The 18,206-nt window shown below is 40.6% G+C and overlaps 1 protein-coding gene across 3 annotated transcripts; it reads right to left on the bottom strand.

Annotated features, from left to right (window-relative positions):
- Positions 1-6,629: 6,629 nt before the first annotated feature.
- On the bottom strand, positions 6,630-17,560 carry LOC142056583 (toll-like receptor 6). 3 transcript variants are annotated; one of them, XM_075091663.1, is made up of 5 exons: positions 17,010-17,560; positions 14,931-15,035; positions 11,984-12,041; positions 10,726-10,810; positions 6,630-10,609 (listed from the first exon to the last, which is right to left on the bottom strand). In XM_075091663.1, the coding sequence occupies exon 5, from the start codon at positions 10,517-10,519 to the stop codon at positions 8,063-8,065; it is 2,457 nt and encodes an 818-aa protein (XP_074947764.1). In that variant the 5' UTR covers positions 10,520-10,609; positions 10,726-10,810; positions 11,984-12,041; positions 14,931-15,035; positions 17,010-17,560; the 3' UTR covers positions 6,630-8,062. The 3 variants fall into 3 exon arrangements, with proteins under 3 accessions (XP_074947764.1, XP_074947765.1, XP_074947767.1); XM_075091664.1 differs by lacking the exon at positions 10,726-10,810; XM_075091666.1 differs by lacking the exons at positions 11,984-12,041; positions 14,931-15,035; positions 17,010-17,560 and having other exon boundaries at positions 10,726-11,083.
- Positions 17,561-18,206: the final 646 nt, after the last annotated feature.

The raw sequence follows: 18,206 nt of genomic DNA, 5'->3' as shown, positions 1-18,206 counted from the left end.
TGTCTGGTTTCCGTGCAAGTGTATGGGTGGAACGCACACGGTACTCTCCTGTGACGCGGCGTTAAATGATATTCATAGAAACCTACCACACCTCATTTCAGGGATAGAGAGTATTCCTCTACAATCACTCCCCTACATTTCCTCTACTCTAAATACTTTTTCTCTTTGCTGTACCTCAGAAGATAGCAATCGTTACGTTAAAAATGCTCCAAACCATGTTGTTGCGAATGAGTGTCACTTTAATACACTACAGTATTCAAAATTATTAATGCACAATATTTTTGTGAGAAGATGACACCAGATATGAAGCACTTCTGATGATAAATTGAGTCACGTATCTGTTTTGGATAAAAATGTATACCAAATCGTCCATTTGATAACTCCGACTTGTGACTCTGGTAGTCTCTCAACACTAAGTAGACTAGGCTTTCCTGTGGCTGTGGCTGTTGCATTAAAATACCCCATCAGCAAATCTTAACTCCATGTCAGTTAGCAAACACAACTCAATAGTGAAAATAAACTGAATTCAAGCAACCTGCAGTTGACCCTAGAAATGTTCCTGTCTCTGGAAGCCCGCTGAAAGGAAGGTTTCTGTCTTTATTAGCTGTCAGACTTTGTGGCACTGCAAGGAAACAGGACGTATTTCTGTAGGTTCTCACGCACCAGCACATTTTTTGTTCTTTCCACTACATAAGGTAAACACCATTCCCTGCAAATTAAACATACTGAAGTAAAATTTTCATTTATCTTGGAAAAAGCCACTGGAAAATGGAGAGGTAAGGGGAGGATGAGTTTCACAAACTCTCCTGGAGGAGGCAGGTGGAGCGTCCATCTGCAGGTGGGTATATCTGAGCTTACAGAGCAGGTAGGCTGTGCTTCTACATCCCGTGGAGTCCAACGGCAAACTAAAACAGTCTTGCAGATGCAAGGGTTTGATTGCAAAGAGCCTTCCTTTGGTGGTAGAGCTTACCAGCTGTTCTGGTGACATCCATATTCCTGTAGAATTAGGGAGAGGATGTGTACTTCTTTCAGAAAAGCGCTCCTACAGTAATTGCTGTGAAATGCAAAGTATTGTTTGTGTTGTGTAACAAATCTTACATGTGGGAAGACAGAACCGTCAGTTTTATTTAAGGAACAGAGCCCCGAACGTGTGCTCTGCAAAGGGGAGAACAGGGATTTGCAAAGCAGGGCTGGAAACGTTGCTGCAAAGGTTTTGTGAGGAAGACCCGTGTGCTCTGTTACAGCACCATACACCCTCACCGCTTCGCGAGGGCCGGGGGAAGTGACACCAGATCTGTCTGCCTGTAACTGACGCCTCTGCTGACCTATGGAGCTGAAAAACCTGGGCAATGAATCAGTCTTTTTTTGATTGGCCAGGTTGTTACCAACATTGAGGAACTTGCAGGGAAGAGAACAATATTAATGCGAAGCTGGTCGGGAGTGGGGATTTTTGTTGTTTTTTTTTTTTTCCAGCAGTAGCAATATCATGTGGAGTCAGAATCGGCCTTCATTAGGCTCTAGGTTCTAATGGCAGTTCCATAAAAGCAGACACATTCACTGAGAGGCCGTGCGGATCCCCTGTAGCATCAGTCACAAGCATAGAGATACGTAGCATCAGTCACAAGCGTAGAGGTATGTAGTATCCTGGGATGAAAACAACTGCCTACTATAGTCTAGGGAAAAAAGCAGATTAGATCCTACAAAAATAAGCAGCTTAATGGCAACTGATCCCATTTTAGCTTAAGAAATGCAAATGCATACAATTTGGGATGTTTAAGGAACATTTCTTTCCAATGGTCTTCAAGGCTTTCACAAAAAGTTTCCTTTAACTTTTTAAAACAAGAAATCTAAAATCAAATACCCTAAAAGCAGAACTTCTTTGTAACTAAGAGTTACTTTGGAGAATTTAATCTAGGTTATTTACCATGTTCATTCATTAGCCTATGTACCTTTTTCCTGAAAATATTTATACTAATGGGGGACAAATACAGTGAAGATGCAATAGAACTTTTAAATATCTTTATCCACATGCCTTGTTATTTAGGACAACAGAAATTTAAATATTAAGCATAAATATTTGAGATTATTTTATGCAAATGCCTTGTTTATAGGATTTTCCACTTGTGTCTCTGGTGTCTTTTTTGTGGAATGTCAGAAAAGTCACAAATTCGCATACATCTTTCAGCTGAAAATGAATTTACATCCTAACTGGCTCGTTGACTTATTCGAGCAAACTTTGATTTGAGGGTTATCTCGTAATTTTTAAATATACACAACTAAATACTTCTAAAAAGCCAGTCCTTCCATCTTTGCCCTGAAGAGAAGCCACTTTAAATATAAAGATACCAAACCCTAATCCTGCAGAACACATATATTTAAAAAAAACCCACACATTTTCACTAGCAGTATTGCACTGTGCAGTGTGTAACAGGTAATACTGTTTTACTAAAATGTGCCTGTTTAAGCCATTTGATTACAATGAATTACTAGTTTCTAAAAGAATCACAACAAGCTAGGCAGGTATTGCTGTGTATGGTTTTGTTTAAATACACACCGCCATTCTGCAGTGATATTTCCAATGCCGCATCTTGTCCAGATATGTTGTCTCTGTCAAGATTAGCAACACGTAGATGAATACAAATCCTTTCTATAAAAAAATTACAAAGCATTTTACATATAAAGAGGGCTACACCAGTTGTCATTATATTTTACAGATATTAGCACTTTTTTCTAATGTACTTTAAAATATTAGAGGGTCAAAATAATCTTTCTGCTTAGCATCTCTCACCTGCAAATATAGCAGGGATATTATTTACTTTAATACTTGTATAAACTATGCAGAATTTTTTTAATAAAATGTAATATATTTTATAAGCTAGTAAGACTGAATGGGTAAGGGTTTCTAGCGTGCATTACTATAACTTGCAAATATGGAGACATTTTGGTAATCTTTTCTTACTAAAGATGTGAATGTTTAATATACTTTCACTGTTTTCTACTTTGGTAGTCCAATGGGAATTCAGTAATGACATTTTGTCATGTCAAACTGTGAACACAAATTTGTACTGTACAGTTCTCGTGCTATATATAGTATACAATGCGTATGTGTTATACTTGTTAATAAAACCCTCAGAATATTGTTTGTGGTCATGTCATCATACGCCCTATGACCAGGAGCAATGTCACAGGTACAAGGGTCCGGGGAATGCCCAGGGATCCCTGCTGGTGCCCGGCAGCACACGGGAGCCCCTGGGTTTTCGGGTGGCTCTTCTGCCTCGCCCCCGCACACCCCCCATCTGTACCTGCCCCGCACACGACCGAGGGCAGGAGCAGGCAAAGCAGGAGCGGGCAGGGCAGGAGTGCAAGGCACTGCGGGCGCTGCCTATAGGCACCTGCACTTCTAGCTCCTGTGCTGTGGAGGAGCTGTGCCCAGCAGTGCACTTAGTGGCAAACTCACAAAAATAGTTTACTCCTAATTAGGGCACTCTAATTAGTCCATTGGTGGGACTGGAGCACCAGACATGCAAGTTTGCATTTTTTATCACTTGTAAAACGTCTGTCTGGACCTGCTCCTTTAGCCATGTCTCCCCCACAGCCCCTTCCCAGGCCAGGGTGCCGGAGCAGACCGCAGACAGACCGCCAACGCATCAATGCACACAAATCCTGCTCACCTCTGGGCACACCGGCAGGCTTTGCTGAGAGCTGATGATAGAGCTGATGATGTGTAGAGCGGGCAAAGAATGTTTTTTATTTCTTCACACCTTTTCAGGTGCCTAAAAAGAGTGAGCCCAGTTGAATTCACTATGCATCTCTTAACACTTTCCATTCCTGCTGAGGTCATTGCATCGGGATGTCAGTCAAATGCTGCCTGGGACCCCAGGGATCAGCCTGTGGCGCCTAGTCTATGCCGTGGTGATGTACAGAAGGGAAAGCAGGTACAGCAGAAACGAGGCATAAAAGCAAAACACTGCAAAGAGCAAACAAAATGTGAGAAACTGACTGGTTTGTATGTCTCAGTGTTCTGCTTGAAAATAAAGCAAGAGTCAGTGCTCACACCATGCTGTTGATTTATACGGTTCGTTTGTCAGCGACCCGCTCAGTACCTGCTGCGCTCCACAGCCTGCTCGGCAGGAGGGACTGATGGCGTAGGGGACCGAGTCACAGCCGCTGACTCAGCCCGGGAGCTGCCACCAGGAAGGGCGTATCCTGACCTGCCTCCTCTAGACCTCACGCACCTGCAAGAGGCTCCTGCATTTGATGGGCCAATGTGATTATTTACTTCAGTTCTCCTCAGAGGCAAAATGCATTGTATGTATTCTTGCATGAGCAATCATTTTTAGGAAATATTCAGCAATAATTTAATCAGCCACTGGGTGTCACCCTTAATCTGAGAAAAATGGCAAAATTTACGCTTAGGAGATTGCAATTTAAGAAAATATTTCTTTTCTCACAGTTAAGAAATTAAGCTGTTCCCTCTATCTTACCTTCTATCACTGAGTCAGATCCTGTCATGCACAGAAATCTGCTCAAGGATTCAAGACTGATCTTCATTTCTCTACTGCAATTTTTAGCCATAAAAACACATTCAATACATCCTCTACAATTAAAACTCCAGTCTGGCTGAACACTAACAAAGTCGATACACAATGTTGCTTTAATGTGTGCTTCCAGGCCTGTGAGCTCAGCGAAAGCAGCACCTGACATAATTTTCATAATTATGTACATTAGCATGACAGTATTTCAAGAGTTCAGCCAGATACTCATGTCCTGAAACAGTTGAAAGCTTCTCCTCAAGAAACACCTCTACAAACACATTTTAAAAAAAAATATTCAATAGCACATTGCCCAATAAAAACCTGTAAAGAAAAGAATTTGCTACATTGGGCCAAACAAAAAAATAATCACTACTTTATGTACTCTCTGAACAGAAACAGTTTCAGGGAAGAAAAAAAGGAAGTTCCAACAGAGAAGCGATGAGAAACACGGTCAAATGCTAACTTTAAAAAAAAAAACAAAAACCAAAACCAAAATGCAGAATTAACCTGCTTTATCAAAGGAACTCAGAGGTGTATTTTAAGCAGCAACTGGGTATGGTACAGTGTGTAAATAACTGAAATACTTGGCCTGTGCATGTGAGGTAGGAAAGACAGAATAAAGGGGTGTACAGGGTTAATATCCAAAAACAATATACTTGGCAGACTTCAGAAACCAAATTATTCCTTTCATGCCTACCTACGACTTAAGGTTCAGAACAGTCTTAACGGTGAGGGACTCTCCCACAGCCCAGACCCTGTACATTATTTAGGACATAAACCCCAGTTTGCTGATGCATTACATTTGTAGAGACCAGAAAGCCTGATACGATAAATTTTACTTCCTCTTTTCTCATCTAGTAAACAGGTCAGAAATTGTGCCCATTAAAACATTACCACTAAGTGTGAAGGCTAATCCTGTCCTTAGACTGTAATGTTTGGGAGGGGGAGAAGTCTTTTAGGAAGGAGGGGCACAGGTTTTCTGGTAGCACTGTAAAGCACAGAGGAGCCCTGGAGAGGTAAAGGCTACAAAACTCCTAACCAGCTTAATGTGCAGTGGCCTCTGCGACTCAACAGTTCCTTGAGTACCTGAGAGCAGTATAGCACACAAGCCCTAAATTATAGACAGTTTTAACTCCGGTTGTAGCTGAAATAAAGAAGCCACTAAAGCTCAGCCAGGCAACTGCCTAAGAGCAGACAGCGATGTTCCCGAGGAAGTGAAGAACCTGCACCCAGACAGATGCTGTACTGTTGGGAAAAACCTGTTAAGAAGGAAATGTCTCAGCTCCAGGGGTGCATTCAGGCTGCAGCCTCAGGTTTAACATCACTACTTCTGTGGAAAGCACCTTGCAGCAGAGCCGTGGCAGGCTGGCTGGTGCATGAGGTTTGTGATGCACTTTTGGCAGGACCCTGCTGTGCCCAATGCCCCTGGCCACTGTGTTGGGTTGCCATGAAACACAAGTGACTCTTAAGGTAGGGTAAAGCCTTCCTGACTCAAACTCCTGCAGAGCACTAAGCTCCTCTGTGTCTTTGGACATCTCCCCTCATCATAAATAACCTGCTTCTCAAGCACGCTGCATCCACCAGCTCCCTCTGAAGTACTGAGAGTTTAGCAGCACTTTTTAATGTACATAAAGAAAGCTTCGTCCTGGCTTTGTGAAGAGTGAGATCCTAGTTATGTGTTATCAGACAAGTCAGTGGCCAATTTCCCTTCACCTGAAATTAAGACCTAACAGAGATTTTTAGCCCTTCTTTCCAAAGGCCTACATTTAGAGCCAGGCACCTAGCATCCTACTGCGACACCCAGTTAACCTGAGCTGGCAGGTGGGTGCATGGTGGCGTCTCAGCACCTCTGGACACCAGGAGGCTGTTTTGTAGCTGCCTGGCCACTGCTTCATCTGGCTACCACCACACACGCCTGGCAGGCACTCGGTCAGCTGCCTTGGCAAATGTCAAGGATCACATCCTCTTACTGGCTTGCTTACCTCACGTGCCACTCATGGTTGTGATCAGAGGGAGTGCAGAGGGATGCATTTCCATGAAGTGGTACATTACACAACTGCTCATCACCAGTGAAATGACAGCAGGAAATTTAATAACAGATAAAAAATTAGAGGTTTATTAGATTGTCAAATTAAATCCAAGCACAGCAAATGATTAGATGTCTCCTATCCACAAACACCGTTAGTTTAATCAGTTTGATTTTAGCAGATAAATTATCTCCCAATGAAAATTACTCCTTTTTCATCTGCATGATGCCCCTCAGTACCTGCTAATAAAAGGGCAAGGTAATACAGTTCAGTGAAAGTCTGGCAATAAAAGGGATTTACCTCCAAATATCAAGCTTCTGAGTTTAAATACTTAATAAATGACCTAACTCAGTGACAGTTCTGGTAATACCACTCTTTCTCAATCGTTGCACAACTTCTGTTTCCTCCTGTTCATTTGCAGCATTGCCAATTTTCTATAAATATGAGGGGGTTTCCTGTTATTATAATGTAAAACATATTCTAAATACCTATAAAACTACATTATAATGTAGGTTATTATTAGCTGCTGCAGAGAGTTAGAAATAAACTATATTTCGTAATTTAACAGAAGAACTACGGTGGCACAACTGAGGGAAATTTTTGTAAGGAAATGGTAATAGATTGAGGCATCTCATTTTTCTTTATCCTCTTACAGATGAAAAAGCTCATAATAAGAAAAATATTTTCTTGAAATACATAACTATGTTTCAGAAAACAAGAAAACAAGCAACCCACTATAGCTTGACATGATCATAGCAGAAAGCAGCAATATTCTAATACTATAAACATTTCATAAGTTCAGATATTAGCTATTATTTTGAAGATAATGAATAGCAAATTCTGTGAAATTGTGACTTGGTACATGAATCTAGGTAAGTGGGAATGTTCAGTATAGCAAAGGAAGAAGAATATTAAACAGGGATGAATGGCTCCAACTTTCAGCTCTGACCTAGAAAAGTCTCTGTCTGTGATGAAGGGAAAGACTTCCAGGAAGGGAAAACAGACTCCTAACAAGGCTCAGTGAGATCTGAAGATGTACAGATACTGCACCCTTGACATCTACTAGACCAATGTACAGGAAAGGATTTAAACAATATTTTTCTTCTTTGTATTATTTAATTAGACCCAAGGGAGCAAATCCCTTCCACATTAACGGCAAAACATCCATGTAAGAACAAAGATTAAATGTATGTCTTGACAGTCCTGATGACATTGAACCAACCACTACTTTTGTTACTTTCGAATATGGCTAGAAGCAATGGAAAAAGTCCAAAATAAAGGCAACGTAAGTCTACAAAAATCAGTATAATCATTATGAAAATTTCTCTCTCCTTCCCTTTGTCGATGGTGGGCAAATAAAGAGGATTTCTAACTACTTTCATGATTAGAATAAGCAAGAGCAATTTCTGCATGTATCACAATCACATTTTGCTATAAACAACAAATGATGTAAGATACAATAAAAATTTGATTAACACAATTTAATGCAAGACACTCAAGTCAGTTATTCACATACTGACTTACACTACCAGTAGAAGTAATATGACTCTGCTCCTCATTTGCTTCAAAGGATATTGGCAGGTTAATGCTAATAGCTGCCCTCAGGTTAGCCCAGAAAAGGGCATGCTTGCTCCTCTCCTTCGGCCACTCCAGGTACGTCCGCTTTGCCATGAGAGCCTTCAGCTTGTGATACCTCGCAGGGATAACATACGAAGGGATCGGTGCCAGTAAAATGAGGATTAAGCTGTTGGAATTCTCACTGAATAATTTGTGATGGGCAAAGTACAGCTCATAGTGACACCACTCACTCTGCACAAAGTTAGGAGACAACACAAAGATTGACTTGTAGCTCTTCTCAATGCAGTTAATGATGTTCTCCACAATGCTCTTGCCAGGGATGAAGTTTCTCTCGTGCTGGCACAGTTGGACACCGCCCTCCCCCTTCTCCAGGTTTGGGATCAGCTCGTTCTTCACCCACAACGAATCACGCTCGCTGTAGGAAATGAACGCGTGGAACTGCAGAACTCTCTCCTGCTCTTCGGGGTGGTTGTGCCAAGCTCTCCGCTTTGTCTGCGTCCACTGCCACGTCATCTGCACGTACCACAGCACATCCAGGTAGATGCACAGAAAGGCCACGACACCCACCAGCACCAGCGTCAGCAGCAGAGCTGTCACAAGCAAGAGCATCGTGTTGCAAGCCAGTTCAGTCAGGTGGAAGTCCTTCAGCTGCGTTCCTCGCAAGTCTTCCGGGTACTCGCACGTGTATGCCGCCGGCCAGCCAAACAGCTTCCATCCAGACTGCCTCTCCAGACGGATAAAGTCTTGCAGTTCACAAGAACACTTGAACGGGTTGTGCCCAGCTTGTAGCTCCTTGACCCGTGGGCAGCTCTGGAAGAAGTCGGCAGATGGGGTGAGGATCGAATTCATCTCTATATTCAGGAACTCCAGGGATGTAAAGCCACTGCACCCTGGCAGGTCAGCCAGCCTGTTTGATGCCAGGTTCAGCTCTTTCAAGGATTTCAGCTCAGCCATCCCCTTGGCCACACTGGTGATCTGATTGTTTTGTAGGTCAAGCTTTTTGATGTTGACAGGCAAGCACTCAAACACGGAATCCGTCAACTGATTTGAGGACAGGTCCAACTCTGTCAGAGACTCAGCCCACTGGCATTGCACATCAGCTGCAGCGTGACTCAGCAAGTTGTTGCTCATGTCCAAATATTTCAGCAATTTCATATGGCTGGTCATGAAGCTTACCTTGGAAAGGCTCTCAAATTTATTCCTCCTCAAAACAAGTAATTTCAGATCTGTCAGAGTGCCACAATTCTGGAACAATTCATCTGTCAGGGCATTGTGAGAAAAATTTAAATACTGAAATGAGCTTGTCCTATTGGGGCAAAGCATGTGTGGCATATATGCATCATATATTGTCAAACTGGCAATATTCATCTCTGAAAAATGTCTGTATAGAATCTCCTGGTTGAAATAATAGACTTTGTTACGAACATGCTCCAAAGTTAGCGCTTTCATTTGGCCACCCACAGACATTAATTGTTCCAGAGAGCTTAATAATAGTAGAAATTCATACTCATTCAGCTCCTGCAGTGGACCCCGAAAAGTCAAATGTCTCACAGTCAAATGCTCCACAGGTGAATACCAAATAAACAGGAAAATTTGCAAAATTATAGGCCATTGTAAATCCACAGTGTCAAGCATTAGAGCTGTTGTCTTGATTTTCTTCAGAAGCGTTAAAGTAGGAGAGGGGAAATCCTTGTAGCTCAAGCTATATCTTAAGTTAACTATTTTTACAGTTTCTGAAGTGCTCATTCCATCATACAGGAGGTAAAAACTGAAGTTTTGGTTTGCTGCAAATACAATATAGAGGCTCCTTGTATTCAAGGTTGTCAGACTCTGAGGCTCATACAGAGAAAAGTCTTCTAAGGTTAGGAAGACTGTGTGAAGCTGCAAAGGTATAATATACCTGAAGTCTGACCTTCGCATCATTGTGGCACTTAATCCTAGATATTCCAAACGAAACATGTTCCCAAATTCCTGACAGATGGGCAGGACAGTAAACTTATTGAAAGAAAGATCTAAATGTCTAAGATATGGAAGAGTTTGACAGTAAACTTTCAAAATGCTATTATGAGATAAATCTAAGTATTCTAAATGTTCATTAAAAATGAAGGCACTGAAGTCAAGCTCTGTAATTAGGTTATGAGAAAGATTTAATACTTGAAGGTCAGAAAGAGAAATAAACTCTGAGATACTGAGTCCAGAGATCCTATTATGTGATAAATCTAATACACGAGTATGGACTGGAATGTTGTTTGGAATGTTAGTTAGCAAACTGCTTGAGTAATTTGCAATAAATTCATTTTCCACAGTTGCCTGGATACTATTCCATAGCATGAATGTAGAGACACAAGCAAAGACATAGACATTTGTACGGGGTCCCATTATGCCTTCCAGGTTTATCTTGGTTCCTTACAGAAATATAGAAGCATATCTTTGTTTGCTGTTCAACATGTCTCAGTGATGAGTCCAGCCCTATGAAAAGAAAACACATGGAATTTGCTGAAATTGTTGAACTGTTGAATTTGCTTTTTACTGCTAAAATAAAATTCAATACAAAATTTATATCATAAAAAATTTTTTTTACATACCCTTGTTCTAAGTTCTTATCAATCCTCCTCACTCCCATTCTTTAATTCCAGTTATTGATTTTCTCAGTTAAGTAGAAACTAATTCCTTTACAATGGGAGGAATACAATCAGTGGTGAGTTAAAAAAAACCACAAAGATGTTAAGAAATGCAAATTTCTCAACAATCTTCAAAAACTCAAACAGTCATCAATGCATTTAGGAGTAAAGAAGAACACAAGAAGCCTCCTATCTGCTCTTTCACTACGCCCCATGTCCAGATACATTTGGGGACAGAACTCCAAAAGCCCCATGCACCCTCACAGGAACCAGAGCAAAAGCAACCTCTTCAGTCAAAAAAGCCAAAGGATATTCCTCTTCACACCCCAAAGACCCAGAACACAGTCATGCACCCCCTCAGGGTCAGCCGATCAGAGAAGCTGACCAACTTTGTCTTTGCTATAGCACAAAGGCATAGGGGTCCATTTTTCCAGTAAGCCAAGAGCCGGAGGAGGAATTACAATGTCTCATGAATATTGTAATGCTGGTCTGTCCAAAAGCATACTAACAGAAAAACCACAGCATAACTGGACACCACATATGAAACAGTGGTACCCAAAATCTGAAAGAAAACACCTGACACTTCCAAAGACTCCAGGATTTCCTAGGTGTCCTAGGAAATTCTCCACATTTTCCAAATTACCCCACAGCTGCAACTTGACAAAGAACCTCTCCAGAAACCATGAGGGACAACGAGTCTAGTTCCAAGGATCAAAAAGCCCAGGGAGGGAAATGTTTTGTAGATATGGAAAATGGTCTAATAGAATTAATATATGGTCATGTCTATCAATAGCCTACACAGATTTGGAGAGGCATCAGTCCTATAATGAAAAAGCATGACCTGGGCAATACTCTCTTGTCATCAAGCATTTAGCACAACACACAGACAACCTGAAGTATAAGGAACTCATAAACTGTTTCAGGAGACAAACAGCCCCATTTTTTTTCTCCTGTGCTGATTTTGTTTGGGGGAAAAAAAAGTTTTAAAATTCTGGCCCTGTGTAATCTTTTGTTAAATAAAACCCAAAAGCCTATTTCAGTTCTAGATTTCTACATGTGTTAGTCCCAATAATTTGATTGACTGATATAAAAACTCATCCTTTCCCCTCCAAGTCTCCTACCAAGCTTAATCAAGTTTTCTTTCAAATATGTAAAGCAAAAATACACGTAATTAACATCACCAAAAGCAATAAAAGAATAATCAGTAAAGTGTAAATTTTACCTCAGTAAAATACAATTGAGAGGTCAATTTCTGTCTTCAGGAAGTTGTGCTGGGGTATCTGAGTACAGAATAGAAATGGAGCTGGGATGGTTGGTCAAAATACAGAACCAAGACAAGGAAATCTGACCCAGCTTCTTTCAAAGAGCAGCTGACCCTGTGCTTCAGAGTCCAGGCTGGTAAAGAACCTCTTGAATCAAATAAACTTTTATCTAGAAGTATCTGGAGGAATTTTCCACTGGGCAAAAGAGACATCAGGGACAAAGCAAGAAATGTTCTGAAGAGAGAAATAAAACAATGGTCCATGCTTCATTGCCAGATGAATTTTAGTTTACTGTTCATGTTATGCTATACACTGCAAGAAGGGATGATGCACACCATATAGCACTGAAGAGTGCCACAGTCAAAGAATAAAGCAGATACGTGTAGCAAAGCGATATTAAGGATCAACGGTTACCCCTCCAACACTTTTATGATAGTATTAAAGATGGCTGAGAATGAAAAATGCCATACCAAGCATTTTTTTCCTTTCTTCTTTGTTGAAATTCAACATATAGATGAGAATTTTCTCTGAAATTTCAAAATGCAAGAATATCTTCCAACAGTGAAGAAAGACCAGCACCTGAGATTTGATGGAGTCCAAAACACATACAGCAAAAAGAAAAAAAATATAGATAATGGAGCAAATATAACCCACCATTTGTGTGTGGAATTCATCTCCAATCGAAGAACCAGCAAAAGACCTCTGCATACTCGGTTAACATCCTCAGAAGAGAATTTCAAGCATATGTAATCTTCAGGCTGGGGAATCTCACATGAGATGCTAATTCCTTAATAATTACTACCTCAGGAAGTAGAAAGAACAGGGTTTTCTTATATAGGCTATATAATTCTAAGAATTAATCGAATTTCCCTACAGTACAGGTATTAAGAGCACAATGAAAGTAAACTTCTAACAGTCCGGACTCAAAATACATTTACTTCTGTAATATCTACATAACTGTACAGTTTAGAAGGAAATAAACCTATCTGCGGTACAGAATATTCACCAAGGCAAGATTGTTTAAATAATTCTGCATTTCTAATTTCAAATCTGCTTCTGATGGTTACACAGATGTTCTAGAAATTCGCTGACTGCATCTCCTCTTTTGCACACACAGAAAAGAGGAAGCAGAACCCTCACCACCAACGTCTCTTCCTATCAAAATCTCTTGCAGAGCTCTACCCTGCTGAGTTATTCTCCTCAGCAAGCAGACTAATTAATGTAGCACATTGACAGATGGCAAAGCTTAGATCTCAAAAGCTAGTAACAGGGGCAAACTGGCACAGTTCAAAACCTTTACAGGTCAGTCATCTTTACACTAGAGGTGCCTCGGATGGTTATCAGGGATGCCCACGTTTTAGCTTTCTTCAAAAAATTATAAAAAATGAACTATATAGAATATTTGCTGCGATGCGAAAGTTGTAAAGAAGCCATGAAGAACACAGCAATATAGAGCAATCTGGGGATGGAGGAACCCAGTAAAGCAGCCATTCAGTTAATGTGTTGAATAGGGACATGAGCCTAGGGAGCAAATCAGCAGAGCAGAGAGTGAGGGCATTGCAAAGGCAGATGACAATAACCAAAACCCACACCTTGCTCCCGTAAGCCTCTGAAATAATATGACATGCTTCAGTAAGATTAATTAGCAAGGGAGAAAGAAGCAGAGATGAATAAATGAGTGAAGCTTTATTTAATCTTAATGAAGTTTAAAATTAAATTCGTGAAGTATGTAATGAATTCTTCAGGTATGAACAAACTAGCAGGGAGGGGGCTTATTCTGGACTCAGTCTAGAGCTTAGTCCGCCCCATATAACAGCGTCTTGGAGGAGAGCTGTAGGCAAGAAAGGATTCAGCAAAAGAAAGCTGAAAAGTATGAAAATTTATTCCAGATAGCAGTGCCAGCTATATTTCAAGCTTGCATTAAATTCCATTTTAAACTTTTCTTTTGCAATTACCTTTTCAATTTTGTAAAGAATGTAACCCTTTGCTTTGCTGAAAGAAAATGTCTGTTCTTCATTTTGAGATTGATGAGTAAGATAGCCTGAACTGAAACCATTCTGCTTTCCTCAGTGCAGCAAACCTGAGCAATACATTACAGAAAACTCTGAGATGTCTGTGACCTAAGACAAGACCAGGGATTATGAACATTTCTCAATAAGCAGCAAGAGTTTCTTGTCAACTGATACTGTCTTGTCTTCCAGTTAAAGGACAAGTTCCCGTTGCTGGGCATTAATCCATGCAAATGAATAGACTAAGGCACTTGTTGACAGAACATTAATATCATAATCAGATTGAGAACTAAATTATGCAAATCAGTGGCAGTTTTACTTCCAATGTGATCCATGAATAAGCTTTGGTGCATGGACAAAATCAAATACACCATCAGCTTTCATCAGAACTGACTCCAGTGCACACAGAGCTGTAAAAAGCAAAAGTATCTACACATTTAGTTGTAGTACATTTAATTTCCTTACCACCCTTATTTCTGAGACTTTAAAATACATCCAAATAAACAGTTTGCCATAAAGAAAAATTTGAAACTAGTTAAAATAAAACCGATACTCCTGAATACCTCTGTTAAATCATTAGGAACATTGCATAACGTTATTTTTACTAACCAATTCAGCAAAGCTGTGTTTGGGGCTGGTTTCAGTTTAATGCTTAAGTCGTTTTGCATGATACACAAAAACTAAAAAGCAGTGTATTTCCATCCATGCATCCTGAAATGTACCAGCTAAATACCATGCTTTCCACAGTCAGCATGTGTGTACACTCATGCAGATACCTTGTTCCATTTCTGAAGTTTATATTGCTGGGTGCTTTTGTAGCTGATAAGCACCTAGCTTCACAAGCAGCCTTTCCTCAACGTACATTTTACACTTCTGCCTGTATATTGTGATTACTTACCCAGAGATGAACCGCAGCTGTACTTGGCTGGGTACCAAAGCTACTCAGGACCAGAACTATGCCCAAACACGTGAAGAATCTCTCCGCTGGAACTGCAGAAGGGAACTTACACGTGCAAAACACCGAGTTAAAACATAGCCAGAGCAGTTGGACTCATCCAAGCACTCATGAAATGTTAATACAATTATTAAAGGTTGCAAAGCCAGTGTTTGGTCATATCAAGGACGTTATCTTCAACTGCCATTCTCATTGTCACAACTTAACCCTGTGTGTCAAGTAGGTGAAATGGGCTAAATGCTATGACAAGTCAAAATGAGCAGAGATTGTATTGCGTTTATGCCCAAGCCTATTTTGCTTGGGCATAGACAGACACAAGGATCAAAGCTGTGGAAATCAAACTGGTAACCCAGAGCCACCTTGCAGAATACAGAACTTTCTCATTTATTGGTTTATCAACATTGCTTCCTCTTGACTGAACAGTGACTACAAAAGAACATTATAGTCAATCTCAGTAAATGTTTCTGAAAGAAAAACCAGCCAGGTTGAAGCCCTGAGTAAAACAAGGGTTTCACAGAGGTTTTGAACCTTCATCTCAGCAGAATGCCTCATCTCCCACCAAGTCCCATTCTTCCCTAAAGTGCTGTTCCCTGCTCTGACTATCTGTAGCTGAGCTTCAGTGATGATGCTTCGTAATATTTCCGAAGCTAAAAAAGAGCTGAGTTCTCAGCAGGGCAACCCACATTGCGTCAGAACAGCCAGTTGGTCGCTGTTCGGTTTCCTTTATACTACACACTACTTAAATATATATAAACACATTTACACTTTCACTTCATTCTGCATATTTTCTAGGTTTTAGAGGGTGTTTAACACCCATGTTATCGGTTTTGTATGCTGATATTATTATGCATGTAAAAATAGCATTCGTGCTAGTCACCAAGATGACTAGTCAAGTGCCAAGAATCTGCTCTGATACAGTATCTGACATCAGAATATATTTACATACTCCATTTTCCTGATCCCTGGAGTGCATTAGCAGTTGCAGCTTTCAGTGCAGGACCAGCTGCAGACTCACATCAACAAGGTGCAGATAAGTGGCTGCCACGGGCTGTGAGACTAACACAAGGGCCCACCTATGTGAAAAATTTCTTCTTGGACTAAAACTGCTTTTAAAGAAAGTGCTCAGACTATGGTGGAGGCCAAAATAGTTGTTTCAAATATTCTGATATGTTCTGCTTGAGAAACTCATTCTCTCTTGTGGAATCAGAGCAACTAGATGCAGTAATTCACTGTACGTGTACCTGTTTTGGCAATTATCTGGCACATAGCATGGACAAAAATCTAATAGTATGTGGGCTTCTGGTTACAAAATACAAGTTTCAATTACTTCCCATGCTCATTACAAGCCTCCCTTTCAAACATTATTCACAAAAGGATTTTGGATATATACCAGAAACCTGTAATTACATATTTCTGCTTATGATTGCATCAGCTACATTGCCAGAGGTCATGTAGTTCCCAAGTTCTTTCCAAAGTGGCAAGCAACCCCCTGCTAAAACCTTTCACTCCTGAAAGGAATAATTAATTTCTGGCAACAGCTGTGTTCTCCCACCTGAGTAACAGGAAGGATTTCTAGTGCACTCTCTGAGTTTCAGAGGGTTTCTCTGTCCTCCAGCCAACAAAAGAAGCCATACGAGTTCTTAAAGCTTCACATGCAACATGAGATGTTAACTGTATTGCAGAAGTTTCAAGGGCTGCTGACCTAAAACTCTGAGGCTTTCAAAGAAAATTTCCAAGCAAGACACTGTGTAACAACCCAGCTGTCCCTGGCTATGTGAAAGGGACAGGCAAACCAAGTTGTCTGTTCATCTTCAGTTTTCTAAGGGTTAAATGAGACATACACTGAAGCATTAGTTAGAGGGGAAGGAGGAAGTACAGAAAACCATTCTTTCCACAGTCCTGAATGAAATGCCTGCAATTTGGTAATAGGTATGTTATATTAATTTTGAGGCTAAGTGGGATGAGAGAGCTCAAGGTGTTAAATTTGATCTTTCCCCTACAAATCATGAAACAGTTACTTACATTTCACAACTTCAGGTCAAGAGACCTCGGCCTGCTTAGACATCAGGAAAAAAAAAAACAAAAACAAAAAACCCCACACAAAATTAATATCTTTTGTTAATAATAATGGAAGACAAGAATGAGATAAAATGTGAACATTCTATATTAAATGAGGATTTCATTTTAACATTCGTTCTTCTCTCGTCTTCATGTTGAAATGCAGTTTTGAAAGGAAAACTTCCTGCTTGCTGGTCATTTAAGTCTGGTGTTCCGGATGGCAAACACCCACCCTTCTGGGGGCAAAGAGGAAGTTCGCTGTGATCATCTTCAGCAGTTGTGAATGTTTGTTGGAGCCCAGCCCCTTTTCTTGAAGGCAAAACAGCACAAGTGCAGATAACAGGGCCTGCTGTATTTCTATAAAGGACAGCAAATACTGTAAATGTAGCTTGTCTTTCTGACTCCATGAATAGAGGGTGTTACCTGCTGTCCAAGACCGGGCAAATTTTTTCAGCCTCTGACTGGTTATTGCCTTTCTGATCAGAACCCATAGCTGTGCTGCAAAAGATACTGTTTTGGCTGAAAAGCACAGATTCGTTTAATAATAAGCATAAACTAAGCAGGATATAGAGAAGTCAAAAGTTTCTCAACATATAGCCAACGATGATGAAGGCAGTCATATTACTGCGGATATCCTCTCAGTCCCTTTGGTCAGGGTATCTCTCAGGATCGAAACGGTACCAGGACTCTATCAGAGGATGGGAATTAGAGCTCTGATTGTCAATTCAGTGCTTCTCCCTCACAGCAGTGCCAAACTCTGAACCACAAAGAGTGAAGTAGCTTATCCTTCCTTTTTTTCTTTTTAAGGAAAAAACCCCAAAACCTTTCTTCCTCACTCAGTCCTCTTTTGTGGCATGGCCATTTTTGTCCACCTGTGCTGAACGGTCACAGAGCCCTGTACCTGGATCTTATCCTTTTAAGCTTCACTGAATCTGGGAAAACACTACCCAGGAATCACCTCAAGCTCTAGACTTTTAGACATCATCTCAGGATGCGTAATGTTCTTTCTCACAAAGAGGTCCTGTGACCAAGCTGCCTAAGCCTTGTGATTAATGCAGCTCTGCAAACTCTCCAGAAACTCAAGCACTCTTCCACATTACTATAGCAACTTCCCCAGATTTTATTCTGCTGAAAAAAAAATCACTACAGTATTTCAAGCTG

Source organism: Phalacrocorax aristotelis, chromosome 4 (assembly GCF_949628215.1).
Source record: "Phalacrocorax aristotelis chromosome 4, bGulAri2.1, whole genome shotgun sequence".
NCBI classification, from domain to species: domain Eukaryota; kingdom Metazoa; phylum Chordata; class Aves; order Suliformes; family Phalacrocoracidae; genus Phalacrocorax; species Phalacrocorax aristotelis.
Note: the sequence above shows the minus strand (reverse complement) of the source record. Positions and strands in the feature narration are given on the sequence as shown.

What these genes read in the sequence shown, in the direction of transcription:
- LOC142056583 (XM_075091663.1), bottom strand. Translation starts at nt 10,519, where the DNA reads ATGGGACCCCGTACAAATGTCTATGTCTTTGCTTGTGTCTCTACATTC.